The sequence below is a fragment of the Protopterus annectens genome, chromosome 1.part0 (assembly GCF_019279795.1).
Source record: "Protopterus annectens isolate FY-2018-M chromosome 1.part0, PAN1.0, whole genome shotgun sequence".
NCBI lineage: Eukaryota > Metazoa > Chordata > Ceratodontiformes > Protopteridae > Protopterus > Protopterus annectens.
The window spans coordinates 299,656,092-299,671,089 of record NC_056725.1 but is presented as its reverse complement, the minus strand read 5'-3'; the positions used below and the strand labels follow the sequence as shown (position 1 = coordinate 299,671,089).

Below are 14,998 nucleotides of genomic sequence, written 5' to 3'. Positions count from 1 at the left end.
GACCACCTTAGGAAGAGAGGGAAGAACAGCCACCTGAGAAGCCCCCTCAGCCTGGCCTACTTCCTGAGAGGAAACATCCTGTAACAGTAAAGTCTCTCCCTGAGACTCCAAAGAAACACCTGGCAAAACCTCCGGCTCCACTGAGCCCTCTAAAGAACCGACGTCTGGGACTGTCTGTTCTTCCACTCTAGGCTTTGCTGTTTTGTCCTTGCGTTTTTTAGCGAAGCGGCCGGAGCATCCGACGGCATTTTATAATTACAACGCTTCCCAAACACTAACCTGGCACAGTCCAACCTTCTCTTAATAGTGCGTTTGTTAAATCTAGCACAAGAGCGGCATCCAACAACGCCGTGCTCAGGCCCTAAACAAGGTATACACAAAGTATGGTAATCCCTATGAGGTATCTGTTTCCCACAAGAAATACAGTTATTCACTTTTTCTGACATCCGGTTAAATACTGAGGCAAGAAAAACCAAAATATTCCCCAACGGGGTACTTAGCCAACTTTGATTCGGTCTGAAACTCTGGCTTCAGAAACTTTCAGAACGCCAACCTGCACTCGCAAAATTGCTTCTGCATCGGACCATGCGGCAAAAAAGACTGAGGATATGGCGTCGGTCATGCGCATTAGTACCCTGACGTACTGACGTCAGTCTAATGCGCCCTGACCGACGTCAGCCATATACTTTGGTATTCGGGCCGACTGGACAGCGGACTACCCAATAGTTAGGACTGCAGCAATGTGGAATGAAGAACATCACCCCATTGTTTGGGCCTGTATGAGCCTTGGGGCTGGGGTCTGCCTCTAGGCATCTGTATCTGCCTCTTTGTGGCCTGTCTGACACTGGAAAGGACCAGTTCTTGGAAGGCCAGTTCCTACTAAATCTGGGTGGCTGCACCTGTAAAGAAATCCTTGACTGTCTGCATAGATTTCGCTTTATCCTCCATTTTCTTCAACACCTCTTCTGCCTCAACACCTCTTCTGCCTCAACATCAAATAAAGTATCATGCTGTAATGGAGCATCCAATAGAGGTTTTGGACCTCGGACGCCTGTTCTTTTTCTTTTTCCTTGCGCTTTTTATAAACTCCAGTCGTCGGCTGTTCTGACGACATTATATAATTAAACCTTCAGCCAAAGTAATGAAAAGCAAAATCGTACCGACGGTTAATAGTGCGTTGGTTAAATCTAGCACAAAACTGATAGCTAGCAACGTCGTGGTCAGGGCCTAGGCAAGGAATACAGTAAGAATGAAAATCCTTATGAGGTATTTGCTTCCCCCAAGAAATACAATTGTTGAGCAAGAAAAATGTTTCCTAACGGGGTACTTAGCTTTACTGAAGACTTCGGATCTGAAATTCAATTTCGAAAATCTCAGGAGTCGGCCGACTGGCACTTGCGAACTGCTTTTGCTTCGGGCACCACGCGGCAAGAAAGACTGAAGAAAATGCCGGTGGCTGCATCTTTTATACCCCTGGCGCACTGATGTCAGGGAAGAGGCGACAGCAACCGATACCGGACCAGGACTTTGGAATTCAGGCTGACTGCGGGTAGCCTGCCAGCAGGATAACCCAAGTGTAATGACTGCAACAGTGAAACATGATGAACATCTGGGGAGTATACAGTTCTAACTCTAATGCAAGGATATTATGCCTAAGCTAAAAGAAACATGTTCCCATGAGTATGGGAACCTAACCTCTTAAGAACTGCATAATTAAGCACAACACAGAAGTGGTCAAAGGTTTTGCCTACTTCATGTAGCAAGCATATATCAAACCTGAAATAGTAAAGAAATATATCAATAAAATAATAACTGAAGTAGTAAGAACTGGTGGAGTGAGTGAGTCAAGTCCTATAACCAGTACTTTTAATTAATGCATTCTATCACTTATTTTCTGCTCAATATATATTTTTAATTCTACACCATTTTTGACAATTGCAGCAGTAAACACACTCTAAGTTGTATCACAGTAATTAATATGCAAGGAAATCTTACATTACAGACTTAGAAATTTGGAAGGCTCTGGCAAGACCAGATAATGGTTAAAAAATTACAAAAGGTATAAAATGTATACCTACAGCTTTCTGACATAGTCCAGTGCTTCTCTGTCCTTTGCAAACACATCAGCTAATATGTGTTGTACACCAGCCTCAACTTCAATTAATGTTGATATACCTAACACAAAAGAAAAATTTTCCAATGTAATAATAAATCACAAAATTCCAAAGAAAAGTTAAAAAGAAATTTCAATGCATAACAACCGCTGAAGGACCACATACCATTAAAATGTTACTTAAAAATCAGTAGTAGTATATGTGCAAATAAAATGCATAGTTTTCTTAAAAATACACAGTGAAAAAATCAAAACACACAGTTCATATTTTCAGTGCGTCTGTTACCACAACTTAGCATGCTCCATTTACTATTTCTAGCAAATTCTTTTCTAGGTACTTGCGTATTATTGCAACCACATTCGAAGCAGAAGAACGGCTCATTTGCAAGCCCTTCTCCTGCCGAAAACTGTTGTTAAAGTTACTTGGGAAGTGTGGCACCTACTCCTTTGTAAAAGTGAAGTACATTTTTACTTCCCTGTGTAAGACAGCTGCGTTGCAAAAAGTATGCGTACAAGGTATGACCGTGACAGTTGTCCGCATGTGGAACTTAGAAGCTTGACGTTCATTCATTCATCTGCTACTGTCCAACCCACAATTGCACAGCAACAAAAACTGCAAAACCTGCTGGTGTTAGCCACTGGTAATGTTAAATGCTACTTTTTTTTTTGGTATATTTGGGAACCGTACTTTGTTTTGGAAAGGGCACTCCTCGCGTGTTTACAATGGGTCTGCACATATAAGGTAAGTACTTCTGCTACTCTGTTTACCATTGTCTTTTCTTAGTTACCAGCAGTTATTAGCTAATACTGAAATATTTTAGGGAGAAAACCAGCTGTGTGAGTTAACACACCCCTTCTGAGGTTAATAGTAGTTTCAGGAAACCACCGCGGCTCACATTCAGGTTGTGATAATACGCAAGTACCCCTTTCTCTAGCATAACAGCTGTTCTGACTAAGCTCTCTTACAAAACATTCATACACAGAGAAATAAAAACTGAGAAAAAGAAATCATCTATGGCTTGAAAATCTAAAGTGATCTTATAAGACAATTTGTGTGAGTTCTATGCATCACGGCCATACAAACAGAATGATGCCTTGGGTTCAGTGTGTAGCATTTTACGCACACTGCATAATATATCCAAACTCACTGTTAAAAACCTTTTGTCTTGCTTGATTATGTAGCCAATTTATGCATATTTCACAATACTCCCAAACACATTCTTAAAACCCTTTCGTAATACCCAGGAAGGAAAGACTTCACCAGAAATAAAAGATGTGTTCTTACAAACAAAAAATATCAGTAAGGGAGTCCTCTATATTGAGTTAACTTTTAGGACAGTCTTTGATGCAGTCACTGTCTCAGATATTTTTTTCTCCTGGTTATCTCAGGGTGCACACACATTTAACTGTCCAAAGCATGATGATATATTCCGGACTTTGACAGCATACCTGGCTTCTACATCCATCAGCAGAAACCATATTCACCGGGCAAGCAAACTTCTGCCACACAAGAAAAAAAATTACATCTAAAAATACATAAATTCATACCTGCCCAACTTACAAAGGTTTCCAATTGCTGCCACATGAAGTGGGTATTGAAGCATTGCAAATGGCAGGAGAGACATAAGTACCAATGTAGAGGACTCCATCACAGAACTGATAAAGTGAGTTTATACACCTGCCATACCTGACAATGAAGTCTTTCTTAGGTTAACTTTTACAGAACTAATAATCTACCAGAATGTCAAAAAATGAGAAGGACCAAAAGACAAAGGTTCAGAAGGATGAATCCTGGTAACACCAAATTGTCACAGTAAACTTGACTCCTAGAGACACAATACAAGCAATAATGCTTGGAAGGTAGTATATGATGATCATATGGCTACAGCATACATTGTCCATAAAGCACACATTCTTAACGCAGACACTAGAAAACAAGTATACTCCTGGTGAAGCAGCCTTCTGCAGCTGCATTTTCCAATGAGACGTTTACCTTCAGGTAACAAAACACAATACAGAAAACAATCCATTCGAAAATGTTTAGTTAAAAACTGCAAGCCCTTAATCAACATGGTTCTACACCCTTTTATGACCTTTTAGACTTCTTATCAACGGCATCTGCTCCAATCAAATGAAGTTTATCTTGAAAGGGGACACAGGGGTACTCCAGAGCTGGAACACCATGGATGGCCTAAAATGTAGGGTCTGGCTACTGCTCTGGTTACCATCAATCAGTCCTGGATGAAGCAGCTCACATACTGCAGCACTTTATGTTGTATGAAGTACTCAGACTTCTAGGCAGGTTTCATGAAGTTATCCTGCAATGTAGTTAGTCCCTGATAGCACAGGAAGTAAATGACAGATCTAGCCATAAAAAAAGCTAGTCACAGATCTGATTTAGAATGCTAACATGATATTTATTGCAAAAACAGTATTGGGTGAAAATTTCAAACCTTAACTGATGGATTCTTCATAATTGCGTTTCTTAGATGAACACATCCTTGGTATGGAGTGTTGATCTGTCTTTCACTATCCCTGCATTTGACCAAGGTACACTGTGGAAGCAGCAACTCACCTAAGCATGGCACGGGTGAAGTAGCCATCTGTGAGGTGCTCTTTATCGGCTGTCCACACAAACATGTGAAAATGTTCCTCGGAAGTCTATTTGACTTTTGCTTACCAGGAGGGTCTGACTGGACAAAAATCCATTTTCAGCAGAGGCCCAGGAGAGAAAAGCTCCATTAACAAGAAATTCCTTTACAATAAACACAAACAGTTGGGCAGAAAGTTTACAAATTTAGGCTGGGTAAAAGTTTACATAGAGAGAGATTATGATCAAATAATAGTGCAAATTTCATATTATGAAAAGAAGAAATTAAGCAGAAAGTTTAGGATATTGCATCATACATTAACTTTACTGAAAATGAAACATGAAAAAAATATATATATATAAATATATATACGTATACACACACACACAGATATATATATATATATATATATATATTAAGAAGTTATGTATCTACCATAACGTTCCATGTTAGTTGTCTTCTTCTCGCCTTCTTTCTTGCTGGATGGGTTCGACTCAGCCAATACTAAAGCTCGAGAGCTAATTCCACCGGCTTGAGGCTCCCCCATATCCCACAATGCTAGGCGGTAACTCCTCAGATCTCGTTTGAAAGCTAGGCCAAGCAAGAAAAAGCTCCATAACATGGAGAAGGGTAACCCACCTCTATAGGGCTGACTGTGAGGTGACTTAAACCTAACAGAGGAAATATAGAGGTGGTAAAGCGTGGGAGAAAGGGATTAGAAGGTTAGGCTAGGGGGGAGGAGGGTGGGACGCAAGAAAGAAGGCGAGAAGACGACAACTAACATGGAACGTTATGGTAGGTACATAACTTCTTAATGTTAAGTTGTCTATCTCACCTTCATTCTTGCTGGATGGGACCGCGTCCCTAGCACCTTGTCCCGGGTGGCCTATCTGAACAGACTCTTGAGAACAGTGGAACCAAAGTTGGCACGGTCTCTGGAGGCTATGTCCAACTTGTAATGAGAAATGAAGGTATGAGGTGAAGCCCAGGTAGCTGCTGAGCAAATAGAATCAATAGGAAGTCTATCCTGAAAGGCTATGGATGTGGCTAAGGCCCTCGTAGAGTGAGCTCTAGGCTTCGAGGGCAATTGTTGGTGTCTGATCTCATAAAGGTAATCGTAGAAGTAAGCCACTCGAAAGTGACACTTTAGAGACTGGAAGACCCATCTTGCCTTCCGCATATGAAACAAACAGTTGGTCTGTTTTTCTAAACTGTTTAGTCCTGTCTAAATAATACCTTAGTTGGCGATGAACATCTAGAGTGCAATTTCTGTTCTGACCTGTTGCCATAATTGGGGAAAAAAACTGGGAGATCAATAGTTTGATTCAGATTTGCTTGAGAGGCCACTTTGGGCAAAAAAGATGGATTGGTACGCAAGGATACTCTATCTTTGTGAAAAATTAGATACGGGGGACGACAGCATAGAGCATGGAGTTCCGAAACCCTTCTAGCCGAAGTGATGGCTATTAGAAAAAGCGTTTTCCAAGACAACAACTTCATAGAACATGAAGCCGCAGGTTCAAAGGGGGGTAGAATCAAAGATGCTAGAACCAAGTTCAGATCCCATGGAGGAGGTGGATCCTTGATAGGGGGCTTAAGAAGAAAGACTCCTTTCAAAAAGGCTTTACAGAGTTTGTGGGACATAATAGTAGACTCCGACACTCCCACATGAAAATTAGATACAGCCGCCAATTGAACCCTGATAGTAGAAGGAGAAGAGCCTGCTTGGAAGACCTCAGCTAGGAAATCAAGAATGGACTGAATAGGTGCAGTAAAGGGGTCTATTTCCCTGGACACTGCCCATAAAGAGAAACGTTTCCATTTGCTGCTATAAATCTTCTTGGTAGAAGACTTATGAGAAGCTATCAAAATATCTCTAACTGAGTGAGATATTAAGGGAAGCCTGGCTAAGGTTGGAATTGGAGGAACCACGCTGTGAGGTTCAGAGAAGAAAGGGATTGGTGCAGTTGACCCGATTGATGGATCAAGAGATCTGGAACTGGGTCCAGATGCCATTGTTGCGCCAAAAGTTAACGATGAAGAAAGGGGAACCAAACTTGTCGAGGCCAAAAAGGGCAATGAGGATCATTAAGGCCTTCAAAGCGATGGCTTTCCGAATCAGCTGAGGAATCAGTGGGAAGGGGGGAAAGGCATACAGGAGTCCCGGAGGCCAATCGTGAGCTAGAGCGTCTCTGATGGGATGACTTGGTAGGGGAAAGAGGGTGAAGAAATCGGAACACTTGCTGCTTTTGGGGAGTGGCAAAAAGATCGCAGCAAGGTTGGCTGAGAAGAGATCGCCCATTGCCACAGTCTGAGTGCTTCTCGACATAAGGGGTAAGATTTGGTCCCGCCTTGTTTGTTGATGTACCACACTATGGACATATTGTCCGTCTGAACTGCTATAGTTCCCTTGGGAAGAGAGTCTTGAAGGGCTTGCAACGCTAAAAGCACAGCTCTCATCTCTAGAACATTTATGTGCAAGTGGCACTCGATCGGCTGCCACGTGCCCTGGACTGTCCTGCCCTGGTAATACCCCCCCCCCCGATCAGGGAGGCGTCCGTTGTCAGAGTTGCAGCCGGGGGCGGGGGAATGAAGGGTCTCCCTAGAAGAAGTTGGGGAGATGTGACCCACCAGAGAAGATGATTCCTGCATGACTGAGTTATGCTGATAGTGTGGGACATTGGCAGAAGTTGATAAGACCACTGAGTGAAAAGCATCCACTGAAGAATCCTCATGTGAAAGCGGGCTAAGGGGAGGAGAGGAATAGCCGCTGCCATAATCCCTAGGACTTTCAACACCAGTCTGACCTTGACCTTATTGTGTCGTAAGAGAAGAGAAACCTGCCTGTGAATGTCTGCTACTCTTTCTTCTGTGAGTCTGGCTGACAGACTGTGTCTAATCTTGCGCCTATAAAGGTAATAGACTGACAAGGCGACAAGACAGACTTTTCGTAATTTACTGAGATGCCTAGAGTCTGACAGGTTCGTAAAGTGTAGTCTCTGGCTAAGAGAAGTAGATGCCTGGTGGTGGCAGTCAGGAGCCAGTCGTCTAAGTATGGAAACACCTGGAATCCCTGGCCCCTCAAATGAGCGGCAACCACTGCCATGCATTTGGTGAACACTCGGGGGGCTGTAGTGAGACCAAAGGGCAGGGCCCTGAACTGAAAATGACTGGCCCCTAGCCTAAAGCGAAGAAATCTCCTGGATCATCTGTTCATTTTGATGTGATAGTACGCATCCTGGAGATCTATGGAGCACATCCAGTTGTCCTGACCCAGAAAGGGCAGGATGGACTGCAGCGTGACCATCCGAAATTTTGTTTTCTTGACAAACTTGTTCAAGTTGCTGAGATCCAAAATGGGTCTCCAGTCCCTTGTCTTCTTTGGAACCAAAAAGAATTTGGAGTAGATTCCGGATCCTTGTTGGTCTACTGGAACTGGTTGAATGGCTCTTTTTGCTAGCAGCTTTGAAATTTCTAGTGCTGCTTGCTCCCTTTGACTGGGTGGAACGTCTGGAAGGGATTTTCCGGATTGTTTTGGGATGCGAATGAAAGGAATTCTGTAGCCTTCGGATATGATAGAATGTACCCACTTGTCTTGAGTAAGGAAAAGCCAGGCTTTTGGGTACAGAGATGATCTTCCCCTGACTGCCTCCGAAGGTGGACAGTCGGGCAACCCCTCAGGGGTGCCGAAAGGGTTTGTCAGAAAAGGTTTCTCGACTACCCTGATTCTGCGGGCCCTCTCTGCCTCTAGGACGGCATCTATTATTATTGTTCCCCCCTCTGCCTCTAGAGGGGAAACGACTCTGTGCGTCCGGTAAGACTCCCTGTGGTTGTTTGCGGAACCACATCTCCCCCCCCCTTCTGACCTTTGGGGTAAGGCCTAGAAGGGGTAGAAAAACGGACTCCGATGGCAGAAAGAGTCTTACCTTCTACCTCGCACCTTGTCAAAGTATCCTTCACTTGTGGAACAAAGAGAGATGATCCGTCAAAAGGGGAGTTAGTGAAGGATGCCTTGAAAGGGTCCGCAAAGCTACATAGCCGCATCCAGGCATGGCGGCGTAAAGCCACCCCTGTACCTGCGGCTCTGCTCGCTCCATCAGCCGCGTACGAAATCAGGCGCATGGAGGAGTTAACTACTGAATTAAGGGTAGCCAGCTGGGAGTTCGTCCTATCCTGAAAACCCACAGCCGATGGGTCCTTCAACACTTCACTCATATCCTTAAGCAAGTCCCTCTGGAGACGAGTGAAATGACACAGGTAATTCAGCGAACGCATGGAAAAGGTCGCTGATGAAAACATTCACTTACCGTACCTGTCCATGGTCCTAGATTCCTTATTAGGAGGATGAACAGGTACCGAAGGATCCGCTAATTCCTTCTTGGTGGCTGCAGCCACCACCATGGCATCCAGAGACACCTTTGGACAAAAACTCCTTGTATTTGGGGGCAGTGATAAATTTGGCCAGCCTCCTAGGGGTGGGTTCCACCGAGTCAGGAGCCGTCCAAGCCTTCCTCGCCACCACCTCCATAAGTGGGTCAAAGGGAGGGGACACCCAGGAGGTGGAAGGTCGAGAACCAAACGCCTCAAGGTACACTGATTCGTCCTCTGAAGGGTTAAGGGCTGGCCAAGTCCCTCTCTGTTTCAGGATTTCTAGTATGTCTGCAAAAGAGACATCTTCAGAGGAGGAATGAGGGGAACCCTCAGAATCTTCCAAATCAGTGTCAGAGGTGACAGACTCAGGGGAGTCAATGTGCTTCCTCTTGCACTGTCTCTTCCTAGGGGGTTCTTCTGCAAGATCAGGAGAGGCCTCGGAAGAGGAGGAAATTCCCACTGGGGATACTTGAGGCGCAGATTCTCTACAGTCCGAAGCAAGGGGGTGAGAAGAAATCACCGCAGGCACTGTAGACGGAGGAGCTGATGGAGCCGACTGTGGAGTAGAACCAGGTTCTAACACGCTCCGCATGACCTCAAAGGCACCTCTATCCAGCAGGGCCAGAGGTCTCCGCTCCGAAGAGCCGAAAACCTCCCCCGGCACCGACAAGGATGGCTCCGAAGCCGATGTCAGAGCCGAACTAACCAGCGCCGAAGCACTGAAAGGGAGAGCGGGGTCGGACAAGGGTCCGATGCCACTCGCCCCCTTGGAGCCAACAAGGGAAGTCCGGCACCGAGATCCCTCCAAGGAGGAGATCGGAGCAGACGACGGCACCGAAAGAAAAGGTATCGGTTCCGACGCTCCCACAGTCTCGGCTCCGAGCAGCACCGGGTCCGAACTCAATAGAGTCGGAGGAGGAATGACTAATGGAACAGGGGTAGCCATCGACTGTTGAGTCGGGCTGTGTAACATCTGGGCCAGTGCCTCAGACTTAAGAAGTCTACTCACCACCCTCTGCAAATCATGGTCCGAAAGTGTGGAGGACCTAGAGGAGTGTGACATATGGCTCCGTTCAGACAAGAGCGGTGAGGCTGGAGCCGAATGAAGGGAGCCGATAGGAGACCTGGACCTCTTTCTAGTAGTCGGTTCCGACAAGAGTATCGGAACCGACTTCGACTTATCTGTCTCGGCTCCCGGAGCCGAGGACACAGTGTGTGTGGTAGGTCTAGAATCATCGGCTCTGGCCGGAGCCGATGGTTGAACCGTATGAACGGTCTTTGAACCTCCGGAGGACGGCTCGGACACTGCCTGGAGGACTTAGAATGTTTCCCCGACATAGACTGTGTCGGGGGACCCTCAGGCTTCAATAAGCCTCTTAAGATTAATTTATTTTTACGTTCCTGCAGGACTCTAGGGCTGAAACCGTGACAGACAGCACAAGAGTCCTGCAGCTGTAAAGGTCCCAGGCAATACACACAAGAAGTGTGACCGTCTGTCAGAGACATCTTCTGACAGCACGAGTCACACTTCTTAAAGCCTGAGACCTTCGATTCTTTAGACATATCTAAAAATATAAAAGTAGTGCAATCACTCACACAACACACAGATTACACTAAATTTTAAATTAAGGTAACTAAATTTAACAAAAATTCCCTAGAAAAACACACTCACTCCAACTACTAGGAGGGGTGGGAAGGGGCCTAAGGTAAGAACCCTTGGAAAATTTTTTTAGAAAGGGGAAGGAATTTGTAAGGGAGTGGTAAAAGACTAAGTAATTAACTAAATACTACCGAAAAACTAACTTAAAGGGGGTCTAAGTTTAGTAAAACTTTTATAAAATTAACTAACCTGCAGAGCCGGTTGGAAAAGCACCTCGTCAGCTAAGCGGCAAACAAGATCTGAGGAGTTACCGCCTAGCATTGTGGGATATGGGGGAGCCTCGAGCCGGTGGAATTAGCTCTCAAGCTTTAGTATTGGCAGAGTCGGAGCCGAGGATTGGCTCCGAACCCATCCAGCAAGAATGAAGGTGAGATAGACAACTTAACATATATATATATATATATATATATATATATATCACACAAACACACACAAACACAGTGGGAGGAATGGATGAGACATGGGAAAAAAGTTGGTAATGAAAAGAAAGACAGGTATACTGATATAGAGCTAGAAGAATATTAACAAAAGGAGGTTTAATAACAGAGAGAAGATAGGCTATACACAGAACTGACGGAGATTATTTCAGCTAGGTGTGTACAGGTACAAAGTCAGGACTGTGACAGGAAGTGTTTTTTTAAAGAGTACTTGAACGAGTGAGTGTTAGGTACGAGTCTGACATAGATAGGGATATTATTCCAAGCTTTGGCCAGAGGATGAATGCAGACAGTGTACGATACGTTTTTTGTCTTAGAAATTACAAGTGTTTGTTTTTCAGAGGAGAGAAGAGGGTGGTTTTGTAGGTAATGATTAAGAATGGAGCTGATAGCTGGGTAATGTGAAGGACTGTACATCGTTTTAAGGGTAAGAAGAAGATGGGAATATATACAGTATAAAGGTAATTCATGCCAGTTTAAGGATTTAAGAGCAGAGCAGTGGTGACAATTATAGAAAAGTGATTTGCTGAAAACGTAGTAATTTTGTTATAACAAGTCTAGTTTTGATTTTAGGGATATCTCAATATTGGTAAGGTCAGGAGAATGAATTTTTCAACTCTACATTCCTTAACATCTTAAATAACCTTGCACCTCCCTGGCAAAAGCATGTAAAAGCCAGGCACACCCCATAGCTCACGACAGCAACCAAATGGACCATGGCCTCTACAGACAAAGCCTGCAAACTCTGGCATAAGCACAAAAACCCTTCTGACCTTATAACCTACGGACACCTTTTCAACCAAGTAAGGCACCTAGTTATTAAGGATAAAAAAAGACTACTACCATAACTTACAAAACCAACACAAACAAAATCCAAAACACTTCTGGAGCTCAATCAACAGCCTACTATCCCCTGGGTCAACCAACAACCCCTGTCCAAATCCAGGAAAAAAAACCATTGAAATAGCCACACTCTTCAACATATACTTTATAAACGTCATAACTAATCTTACCACCAACTTCCCTTAAAATCATCCTAAACCATCAGACCGTCCCCAATTACAAATACTTCCCCTCCCCACTCGTATAACTGCTCTCTACCACCTATTCCTACTGCCACAGTAAAAAAACTACTTCTGAACTAAAACCATGTAATAATGCCCCCGACAACCTGCCCCCAGAATTCCTTAAAAAAGCTGCAAACTCCATTGCCTTTCCTGTCAGCTTACTTCTTAACAGTTCCATCTAAGAGTCTTATATTCCCACCATTTGGAAAAAGCATTCATCCTCCCACTGCACAAAGGTGGAAACAACACAGACATCTCCAGCTTTCAACCCATCACTATTCTCTCTCCCATCTCAAAATCTTTGAGAAATGTATTCACAGCCAACTCCCAAAACTTTCTACTTGACAATAACCCGCTGTCAGCAACTCAGCATGGTTTTAGACCCGGACATAGTACCACTACAGCGCTTATATCCTTTTGTGACTCTGTTAATTGGACTCGAGATGCCAGAAAACTTGTCTCCTCTCAATTTCTCGACCTTTCCAAAGCCTTTGATACTTACCTCCCACTCTCTTCCTCTTAGGAAACTATCCATCTTAGAAATCTCTCCCTCCACCCTACACTGGTTCCCTAACTACCTCATTGACAGGTAACAAGCTACTAAGTGTCAACACTCTTTCTCGCCTTTACTCAACACCACTAATGAAGTACTTCCAAGGATCCATCTTAAGGCCTATGCTTTTCACCATTTTCATCAATGACTTCCGCTCTACTATTACACAAGGCACAGTCATCCAATATGCAGATGATTCCACTATCATCTGCACTGCCAATTCTCCACCCAAGCTCCTGAAACACACCCAGTCAGCTCTCAGCTCCACCAAAATATGGACGGCTAACAACCACCTTGCCTTAAACCCTAAGAAAACTAAGCTTATACTATTCACCCCTAAGAAGACCACTACTACAAAGATTATTTCTCTATTCTCTCCCAAGATAACACTATCATCGAGGTTGTTACACATTCTAAACTTCTAGGTGTCACTATAGATGAACACCTAACTTTCGACAAGCATTTACACAACATTAAAACAAAAAGCACACCAGAAACTAGGCATGCTACACAGTCACAAAACTTTCCTCAATTTCTCCTCAAAACTATCCATTACCTCCTCCTTCCTGCTCACATCTCTTCTTTACGATGCTCCTCTCTTTACCAACATACAGGCCAGTCTTAAATCCAAACTTAGATTCGTGCATAACAAAATTTCTACGTTTGTCACTAACGGAGGACACTTATCTCACCACTGCACTTCTCTTCAACTACTAAATTGGCTGGGACTTCCTCACCATCTTACATACATTCAACTAACAACTGCCCACAAACTAATATTCAGTCCATCCAGTTGCCTTGCCCTTTCTTCTCCATTTACACTATACCACCCTAACAGACCTCTCCGCTCTGAAATTCAAATGCTCTTGCAAGTAGGAAAACCTAACCTCTCCGCTGGTCAAATGCTCCACTCCTTTCCCACTGCTAGACTATGGAACTCTCTCCCACTTTGCTTAGATTCATTAGTAATGCTTCTTTCTTCAAAAAATCTTTGAGACAACATCTTTCCTCCCAGTAACTATGCTCATGTGCTAGTTCCTCACAATCTATAACCTGACTTCATCTCTCTCCTACTACTACTCCCGCCTTTACTACTTTCAAAACCTTCACTTTATCCCTAGATGATAAGCTATGTTTACATGTACTGTCAGCAGACGCATTTAAGACAGTTGCATTGCCTTCTTACTATGAAAAAAAAAAACTTTTAATACTGTTTCAAACTTTGTATACTGTGAAACTTGTTGTTCTAACCAATTAAGTTGTTATTCTAATGTATGTATTGCATGAATCATTGTGGAGCTTTTCTCCCCGGGCCTCCACTGAAAATGGGTACGTTTTGGCTCAGTGGACCTTCCTGGTAAACAAATGCATATAAACAAATAGATAAAGCAGAGAAGGAGGGGAGGAGATGTGCAACAGCAAGTTTAGTTTGTGTGGGGTTAGTAAAAAATTGTTTTGCACTATAGAGCATACTGAGTTTTTTTTTTTTTAATGGACTTTTGTACAAGGTCAAATTTCAATTGGTCATATATAATGATGCCGACCAACTTGGTGTAGAAAGCGAGTTCTAAAGGGGTGTTGTTTAATGATATTTTAAAATCATTTCTGGAGAAAGTTAGAGGCTTGCGAAAGAATAGGAGTATTTATTTATTTATTGGTTTGGCTTGATGAGAATTTAGCTGCCAGTTAGCCAGTTTTCAAAAGAATTGAATACATTCATGGTGATAGTTTGACAGTGGGGAAGACTATCTGATGAGCCCACAAATGTGGCATCATCAGTATATTTTATAGGAGAAGCATGCAGGGAGGATGTTAAATATGATAAAAAGACGACCAAGGATAGACCCTTAGGGAACTCCAATACTGACTTGGAGAATAGGGGAGAGAACTGAGAGCCAATTAACTAATTGGTAAGAGTTGGACAAGTAGCTAGAGAACCAGTTAAGAGAAGAGGTGGATAAACCAACAGGTGCCATTTCTGACAGTAGTTTGGTATAAAAGACTGTATATCAAAGGCTTTAGGAAGGTCTAGAAAGAGGGAAGAAACTATTTATCATCTCTGTCCTAATGATGGTGTCAAGGAAAGATAAAAGGGTGGTTGTGCTCTGTGTTGACTGGAAGCCATGTTGAGAAGGGGCTAACAGGTTCACTTGAAGTGGATACTGTAGGAATTGTTTGTAAATACATTTTCCCAGTACCTTTGAGA

The 14,998-nt window shown here is 43.5% G+C and overlaps 1 protein-coding gene across 1 annotated transcript in view; it reads right to left on the bottom strand.

Moving 5' to 3' along the window:
* Positions 1–14,998, bottom strand: part of SRBD1 (S1 RNA binding domain 1) — a 2,028,107-nt gene that overhangs the window by 1,599,518 nt on the left and 413,591 nt on the right. Inside the window, exon 8 of the mRNA XM_044059932.1 lies at positions 2,079–2,175. Coding sequence (XP_043915867.1) covers positions 2,079–2,175 — 97 coding nt within the window. The remainder of the gene's footprint in view (positions 1–2,078; positions 2,176–14,998) is intronic.